At 41.8% G+C, this 9,367-nt stretch overlaps 1 protein-coding gene across 2 annotated transcripts; it reads right to left on the bottom strand.

Moving 5' to 3' along the window:
• Positions 1–5,575: 5,575 nt before the first annotated feature.
• Positions 5,576–8,946, bottom strand: LOC307159992 (extracellular calcium-sensing receptor-like; the record flags this gene model as incomplete). 2 transcript variants are annotated; one of them, XM_079873761.1, is made up of 6 exons in its annotated part: positions 5,576–6,513; positions 6,588–6,711; positions 6,813–7,040; positions 7,148–7,969; positions 8,146–8,437; positions 8,726–8,946. In XM_079873761.1, 6 exons carry the CDS (start codon positions 8,944–8,946, stop codon positions 5,600–5,602), a joined length of 2,601 nt encoding a protein of 866 aa, XP_079729887.1. In that variant the 3' UTR covers positions 5,576–5,599. The 2 variants fall into 2 exon arrangements, with proteins under 2 accessions (XP_079729887.1, XP_079729888.1); XM_079873762.1 differs by having other exon boundaries at positions 8,733–8,784.
• Between the last annotated feature and the right edge of the window lie 421 nt (positions 8,947–9,367).

The raw sequence follows: 9,367 nt of genomic DNA, 5'->3' as shown, positions 1-9,367 counted from the left end.
AATCAATGTATTGTTTTATGTAGAGATGCACCGATTGATCGGCTGGTGACCGGAATTGGCCGATTTTCACGTGATCGGCCATGACCGGCGACCGGCCGGTCAGTCTGACATATGCCGATTTTATGCCGTCAAATGCACTCGGGCGCCGCATGATTAACAACGCGCAACATCAGCATCACAAGTGCACACGGAACGCACATTTAGGAACCTCGTAAATTACGGCCGTTTCACACCGCAAATGTCAGCGGCGCGTGAGCAGTGCATTTTTTTTCCGGCGTGCATGTTAATCAATGAGTGCATTCACACCGCGAGCAAGAGCAGCGCGAGCGTCAAGCAGGAGCGTCGCGTGAGCAGTAGTGAAGCGCGGGTTTCGGCGCCGAGTCTATTTTTGCTGCGCTGCTCACGCTCAATTAAAATGAAAGCACACTTTTGATGGACAAAATAAAAATGAATTCACACAAAAAGTGCTCAAAATGCACTCAAAAAATATATCAAAAAATAAATAAAGTAAGCTAGACAGAAATGATAGAAATATCTTTATACTGCAAGGCTATATATATATATATATATATATATATATATATATATATATATATGTATGTGTGTGTGTGTGTGTATATGTATATATAACCTGTGTGTGTGTGTATTTCCCACACCAGGAGTAATTTATATAGTTCTATTTTATAGTGATTATCTGTTCAAAAAATGATCTATGTTCTATGCAAAATGTTCTATTAAAGAAAAGATAGAAAATAAATATTTGTGTGTGTTGTAAAGTGGTTAGAAAAAATTAAATCGGAATCGGCTCAAATCGGTATCGGCAGGTCAAACTCAATGAAAAATCGGAAATCGGAATCGGCCTAGAAAATTGTAATCGGTGCATCTCTAGTTTTATGTGAATGATTAGGAAGGATGATTTTCAGATCATTTTGAAGCAAAAACTCTAGGCGACAATATCCATTAGTCAAAAGTCTTCTGGACACATATTTAGGTGTAATTACACTTTTGCCATTAATTTGTTTATAAGCAACTGAAAAAAAACCCCCACAAATGTCAGGGCATGTCAAAACATCTCAAGGACCCCAAAAACACCTTAGACTCAAGAGGGTTAAAAGCACTATATAAATGAAGATGACTTGACTTGACTGTACACATGCATATACTAAGTGCTATTGCAAAAAAAAAAAAAAAAAAAACACCAGACATTTCCTCATAAACAGTGAATAACCATTTACAAGGCATTGTACTTGCAAAAAATTAACTTTGATAAAACTTTGTCACTCAATTGTGAGCGATGTGGTCGCATTATCACCCCACCATGGCTGAATAAACGTTCACCAGGTGCACTTGATGCAGGAATGGCCATTACTCTTCCCGCTACCTTGAACAAAGAGGGGAGGGTGTGCATGTGCATGGCCCAAAACTGCAAGGAGTTCTGTCCGTCACAAATATCCAAATAGTGGTTCAGCTGAATAAGGGGACTGGAAATTGAATCTCTCTTCTGCTTCTTAAGGTAAGCTGTGAACAGTCCAGACTGATGCTCTGGCCCTGCCACTGCTATTTGATCCTCCTACTCATGGGTGGTGGAAGGGATTGGGATAGTCCTGTATGCCTCCTTGAGAATCAAGTCTGATTAAGCAAAAGCAAAAATGGGAATCACAAAATGTACATGTGTTGAATTCTGAGAGAACAAACAGTACCAACATAACACAGGTTATGGCTAATTTAAAATCACCCATATAATGACAATATACAATATACTATTTTTTATTTTATTTTACAGCCTAGTCCTGACATGTTGATGTAAAATTGTATAACATACCTTTAATCATGGCAGACACAGCCTCCTTGGTATTTTCAGGGACCAAGACATCATGGGTCAACCACATGGTGCCAAATTAAGGATCCAGCAGAGCAGCTTTTCGGTATAGAGGGTCAGAGAAGGGCAATAATGGTCCATCACTCTCTCCATCTGCCATCTTCACATTAACAAAAATCCCTCTAAATCTTCTTTTGAGGAATGTTTGCAGGCTACAGATCAAACCACCCAAATAGCACACTTTCTCATTTTGATTTTCCAGGTGGTGATTAAGAGAAAGGACACAGGGAATCACAGCTTATGGTAATATTTTGTACTCCTTGTGTAAGAGCTGTGGCTTCTGCAAAGTGTTGAAGGACTTGTACATATTTTAGCTGTGAATATTGTCTCTTTGTGTCCCACATTTTCAAGAAATATACATAGTGTTATGTGGTCACAGCTGAGCACTGCTTTCAGTTGCATCAGTGTGGAATTCCAGCGCGTGGTAACAGAGGCAGGAATTCCTTCCAAACTCCTCAAAGTTCTCCTTGAAAGAGGTACTTGTGTGGAGTAAGGAACTGTGATGGATTTTTTAATTAATCAACTTTAATTAATCAACTAACATTTGTTTTTCTTGCAGGAATGACATTGATATGCTTTTAAATGTTTCCAAACTCTTTGGGGAAAACTTGTGACTTTGATTGTGTGTGTGTGTGTGTGTGTGTGTGTATAAATAACAATTATGAGAAGTGAAACTAGACAGATGACTAGTTCTCAAACCTTGTGATAAGTAACCACAAAAACAGAGTTTGCTTGTGCCAGTGACAGAGGGAAAATGTTTGGGCTTTTGAACCAGTCATATTGAAGGTGACATGTTAGTCTTATTTATTTTCTCGATTGTATAAAAACTGTTGTATCCGTGTTTTCTGGTGGGATTCTCAATGGAATTTGTCTGAGATCCTCCGACCTTGCTTCTTGGGAGAGATTCCCTGAGAACTGCTCGGGAAGATCTCCTGGCCATGATTAAAGCATTTAAAGGACATTTGCTTAAGTCTGTTTGTCGATTATTCCTGCGCAGGAAGCTAGTTTAGAAAGTAAGCTAGTTTAGGGGAACAAGTTAGTTAGGTGATTGGACGGGGACGTCGATTTGTAGACGAGACCCAGATAGACTAAACGTCGACAGTAGACGTTTGGGAACGTCGATTTGTAGACGAGACCCAGATAGTTAGGTTTAGGGAAAAATCTACCACAGAACTCAACCTGGAGGTTTTGGCAAGGTACACTCAGCTTTAAAGCCATTAAAGAGTCATGTTACCTGTTTTTAAAATAGCAAAGCCATGATGAAATAAAGGCTTTTTGTATTTTTTCAATAATATTCGAGTGCCTTGTCTAAAATGATAAGTCTATCACACAACTAGTATAATAACCTTTGTCTAGCCAACATGTTAGCGATAGCTGAAAACAGCAATTTTTTGTGGGATTTGAAGTGTCGAATGAAATTCGAAGTGTCACATATCTTCGTGTTGCAGGCCTTGCATACTGCTGTTCTTCTCTTCTTAGCACCGTCTTGCACATAATCCTGGTAGCCGAACTTAATTATTTTTGGCATAGGGCCTTCCATGTTCAGTCACGACTGCTCTTATGTTAGCTCTCTCTGCTTGCCTGCTGCATGTTAAAGGTACCATTCACTGGTTCTGCCTGCCTGCCTTGTTCTGAAACTTGCCCGACATCAGTACCAACCGGCCCCTTCTGGGTGTTTTGCATGCTTGATTTTCCCCCCTGCAACTCAGCGTCTATTTTTTCCTGGCTAAGGATTGTTTTTGTTCTGACCCTCTTGGGCTGGATTTTGCTGAGTTTTGCCTTTTGCAAATAAACCTTTACTATTCACCTGCAGTTGGGTTCTCTCTTTGTTACTGTTTGTGACAGTACACTATGTAACTTTTTTGGTTAAAAATTTGAGTGAGTACTTTATAAACCCATCTTCCAAACCTTGTTTTTGTCTTATTCTTGTCATGTACATAAACAGAGTTCAGGTTACAATGTTCCCTTTCGTGGGAACTGGCACTGCGTCGAGAATCGACACATTGGAGAACGCCTTCAGCATGACACGTCTGAAGCCTGTATGGATCTAGTTCAATCTTGATTACGTCACTCGTGACGTTGCATGTGGCGGTGATGCGGAAGCTATAAAAGGATGCCGGATCACAACAGGGTCAGCTTTCTGGTCTTCTGCAAGCGTTCTGTGTGACTGTTTGTCTTATTTGGTGTTGTATGTCTAAGACAGGGTTTCTCAAACTCGGTCCTGGAGGGCCGCTGTCCTGCACAGTTTAGCTCCAACCCTAATCAAACAAACCTGTGCAAGCTAATCAATGTCTTCAAGATCACTAGAAACTCACAGCTAGGTGTGTTTGATCAGGGTTGGAGCTAAACTGTGCAGGACAGTGGCCCTCCAGGACCGAGTTTGAGAAACCCTGGTCTAAGAACTCACTCATATATAAAGCTATGCCGAATAAAGAGAAGCAATTCAGACAGTGTGCATCCCCTTGCCTGCGCTATTTGAGCGAGGGTGACACACACTCGCTCTGTGTTGTTTGTCTGGGAGTGAAGCATGCACGGGCAGCGCTTGAGGGCTTGAGCCTGTTCGTAGAATCAGGCCAAGCTCGCGCTCCCTGTGGGTCAGGTCCCGCGTCTGTCGAGGCAGCGTGACGCCTGCATACATGGGGATCGCAAATGGAGCTGGTAGAATTCTGCAGGCATTCCATCCTCCACCGCATGTGTCGGATGATCAAGCTAGGTTACATCTATTATGCCCGGTCCAAGCTCTGGAGGCCTACGTATACAGGTCCTCGGGCTGGAGGAAGTCGGGCTGATTGTGTGCTTTGGGTCACCTAAGAAGGGTTCCCCTGCTTCTAAACAAACTATCAGCAGATGGATAGTAGAGGCTATTTCCTCAGCTTACGAGGCGTGCAACTTGCCTTCGCCTCTCCTGATAAGAGCCCACTCAACTAGAGGAGTGGCATCCTCTAAAGCCCTGCTAGCAGGAGTCTCCCTTCAAGAGGTCTGTGATGCCGCTGGCTGGGACTCCCCACACATCTTCATAAATCATTACAGTCTGGATCTGCCCTCTACACTGGGTTCACAAGTTCTCTCGTCTTGTGTGTGCCAGATTGCTTCACACCAGGGCGTGTACTACTCAGTGTGGCGCAGTGGGCATTTCATTCCCCAGTGTGTCGATTCTCAACACAGGGCGAGTTCCCTCGAAAGGGAACATCTCGGGTTATGACTGTAAACCTCAGGGAACGAGACGCTGCGTCCCTCGGCCACACTTCCTGCGCTTCTAAGAACAACTTGCTTCGACCAATCAGAAGCTGACGCTGTTGTGATCCGGCATCCTTTTATAGCTTCCACATCACTATCACATGTTATGTCACGAGTGACGTAATGACGCAATACCAATCAAGATTGGACTAGTTCCATACAGGCTTCAGGCTCCATCACGCTGAAGGCGTTCCCCAATGTGTCAATTGTCGACGCAACGTCTCGTTCCCTGAGGGTTACAGTCGTAACCCGAGATGTTATTCTGTTTGTTTATTAATAGTGTACTTTTAATATCAAGTTTAAATGTGGCCAATACAATCAAGACCATCACTGTCTTGTTTTTGTTGTATATATAGGGAAACCATTGTAAAGTGTTAGCCATTTGAAACCTAATTCATATATTGAAGACTAAAACATGATCACAGTTCACAGTTTTTTTTTTGTTTTGTTTTTCTCAATGTAAAAATGTCTAGTTTATGTTAACTATTTATTTTGTGTGGCTCTTCCCATGATGACTTTTTTAGTGTTTTTCTCTGGATGTAAAAGGATGATGTAGCACTTCGGGGCAAATATGGCCACCAATAATCCAAAACTGGAAGCTAAAATAGCAAATATTTCCACAGCCACTGCATATTTCCCTGGTGAGCTCACATATGCTGGAACAAATGCAATCCACACAGCACAGAAGATCAACATACTGAAGGTAATGAATTTGGCTTCATTAAAATTATCCGGAAGGTTTCTTGCCAGGAAGGCTAAGAGGAAACTTATTGCTGCCAGGAGGCCAATGTATCCTAGCAGCATAGAAAAACCAGCCACAGAGCCAATAGAACATTCGTAGACTATTTTAGAGGTGATATACTGGCTGTTTTTATAGGGTGTTGGGGATGAAGTAGTTAGCCATACTATGCATATCAGAACCTGAAGGGCAGTTAGGGACGTGACAGTGCCTCTTTGTTGAGCTACACCAAACCATTTCATGGCACTTTTACCCTCAGGTCGAGATGACTTGAACACAGCTATTACTACCATAGTCTTGACCAGGATGCTGGAGACGCACAGGACAAAGCTTATGCCAAATGCAGCATGTCTTAATTGACATGTCCACACCTGTGGCCGGCCAATGAACAATAGCACACAAAGAAAACACAGTTTGAGTGACAACAGCAGCAGGAAGCTGAGCTCTGAATTGTTGGCACGTACTACAGGAGTGCTACGGTGATGAGCGAAGATGACCATCACAAGTGCGCAGAAGCAGGTGCCAAGCAGAGAAGCAGTGGTCAGAGAGATGCCCAGAGGTTCCTCATATGACAGATACTCTACTTCTTTGGGGACACACCGATCTTTATTTGGACTGGACCAGAACTCATCTGGACATGTTGTGCACTCAATAGCATCTGTGTGTAAAACAAAATTTGAAAAGAAAATTATCTTTCAGTATACATTTAGATTTTGAATAGGACTTATTTACCTGTTGTATTAGAAATATCTCCATCTCTGCATGGCAGGCAGTCAAAACAGCAGACAGGAAGGCCCTTCTTCCTGGCTCGTCTGGTGCCAAGGGGGCAACTCTCACTGCACACAGACCGTGGGGGCTAAGGGGCACAATATCTGTTATCACTCTTTTTAGTGATGCATGTGTGTGTCTGTGTGAAGTATAATACTAGTTTTGAAATTAATATGATATATTAATTACTTTTTTGTTCTCAAAGTTCCAGAATATTTCATCCTCATTTAGTGTGAGCACCTTCCCTGCTGTAGCCCCTTCATTCACTACACCGACTGTGCTGACCCTTATCGCACCATCTGAACTCGGCTGCCAATTCATCACATCATAGATGGCCAGAGCATCTCCATTCTTATCAAATGACACATGATCCCCAAAGCCAGTGGTGAAGTTCACTTTCTGTAGGTAATGGACTACCTGTACAGGTTACAGACAGAACAGGTGTTATATGTGTTTCTATATTGTGTATAAACATGTAGAATTATTTGTGTCCCTTCTGTGTTCATGTAGTATTTCTGCTATACCTGCCAGGGCTGCAGGTTGATTATGTCGGCACATCTGTTTCCACTAAATGGTCCTCTGCCCTCCTCACACTGCATCAGATCATGAATCGCATGTGCAAGGGCATAAACTGCTTTATAAACATTATAAGATGCCCTCAGCTCTGAAACATCAGTGTATGCTGTTTCTGTGCTGTTCAGATCTTCTTGCCCTGAACAACCCTTTTTTTCTCCCTCTACCTCTCTGCCTCCAGCATCAAAACTGCACCCGAACATGTTTTCCCAGAAGATTCTTACCATATTGTTTCTTGGATTGTTGTCAGGGCGGAGGTAATAAAGAAATTTACGAAGTCCCTGGATCTCCCCACGCCTGATGGCGATGCCCAGTGTGCCCCCCAGGAAAGGCAAAAGATGCTGAGTGTGAAACACAGGTGAAGTAGCCCAAGCTTCACTTGCAATCCACTGTCTGCCTGTCACGTTTTGCAATACCACCTCATCCATCAGTGGTAACAAATAGGCTTCAGTGGAGAACACCACCACCACTCTAGCTGTAGAGGCCTGAACCACTCCCACTATACTCTGAATATCTCTACGGTTATTATCACGAGGCAGCATTTCAGAAAAGCCAACACAACCTCCAAATTGCTGCACATCTTTGTGGAAGGACTGAGAGGCATGGATGCCGTAGTCATCATCACTGTAGAGAAGACCAACCCAGGTCCATTTAAAATACCTCAAGATCTGTGCCATAGCCCGCACTTGGAAGGCATCACTGGGTATTGTTCTGAAGAAAGAGGGGTACTTTTTCCTGTCACTCAAACAGGAGCAGGTGGCAAAGTAGCTAATCTTATAGAAGAGACACAAATGAGCAGTAAATAAGTCTTCTGTGTAGTACGAGATATTTCACACACAAGTAAACGAGAAAGAAATATTTGGAAGCATTATATGCAGACTGTAATTTTAATCTATTACAATTAAAATGTAACAATAAATAAAATCTTGTATTTCACATTCACACTTACCATAGGCACTCTAAACAGCCCCAATACACTGGAGATTGCAATTGAGTGTGTAGACCCCGGATCCCCCACAATGGCAATCACTGGTGGTAGGCCAGCACAGTTTAGGTTGGAGAAGGAATTCTCTGTCCCACTAACCAGAGCTGTAGCAGCTCTGAATGCCACTCCCAACTTTACACAATTGTCATAAAGATGGTATCCAAGAGTGATGTTAGGAAGCAGGTTTGGATTCTTATTGATCTCATGTATAGCAAAGGCCATAGTCTGTGCCTGCTGGAAACTTGCCTTATCAAACCTATAAAAAGCAAGAGAAATTATAATATTTCAATGTTTCTGAATTGATGGTATAAAACAGTTTCCAACATTCTCATATGGTAAATTATACACTCTTCATTTGATTTACAAATTTTTTAATTTTTAGATTTGTATGCTAAAATAAACAAATAAAGCAATAGATCAAATTAATTCTGATAAAAAAGTGCAGGCAATTTATAATTACAAGACAGTTCAGTAGCTATGTTTTAGTTTTCTTCATTTTATCTTTTACAAGTAGGTATCCTTGTCCAGTTTGTCTCAGACTCACTGCTCACAGTAAGGTGGTTCCGGTTCCATTCTGAAGCTCAGCTCTGGGAACACTGTGAGGAAGTGAACCTCAAACAGACCTCCAAGTATAAGATCTCCATCCTGGAACATCCCGTTTAACTTGAAGTGTCCCTGGAGCTGACAGATGCCTGACCTGAGGACTGAAACTGCAGAGATACAGTTGAAAGACAGATACAGGCAGATCTGAAGAGTGATCCACATCTCTATCTATTTCTAGCTTACCCACATGGCTGTTATTTATAATAAAGACTGTGTGGGGTGTTGCTTTAAAAAAGCAGGTGGTGCCAATTAGACCTCCAATGAAATCAGGAAATACTTTTATCTTTAAATTGTAGTTTGATGAATGGCAACTTAAATCTGCCACTTGTTCTAGTGTTTGCCTTCACTGCGTTAATGGTAAGCTCATTAAACAACACTTTGTTAATGGTAAAATTAACCTCCCTTTAACTAAAAAAAAAAACAACAACAAAAACCTTTTAGCACTGGTGACTTGTATATTGCATATATTATGCAGTAGATAGATGAGCCAAATAGAGTAGGTTAGTCCAAATGTACGCCGACAAATTTTCCACTAGAGGTCAGTATATTAATAGATTTTCCTCTAGGTGCCTAAGTTTTTTTT

This window comes from Squalius cephalus (assembly GCF_949319135.1).
Source record: "Squalius cephalus genome assembly, chromosome: 6".
Taxonomy (NCBI): Eukaryota; Metazoa; Chordata; class Actinopteri; order Cypriniformes; family Leuciscidae; genus Squalius; species Squalius cephalus.
This window is presented reverse-complemented; position numbering and strand designations above follow the sequence as displayed.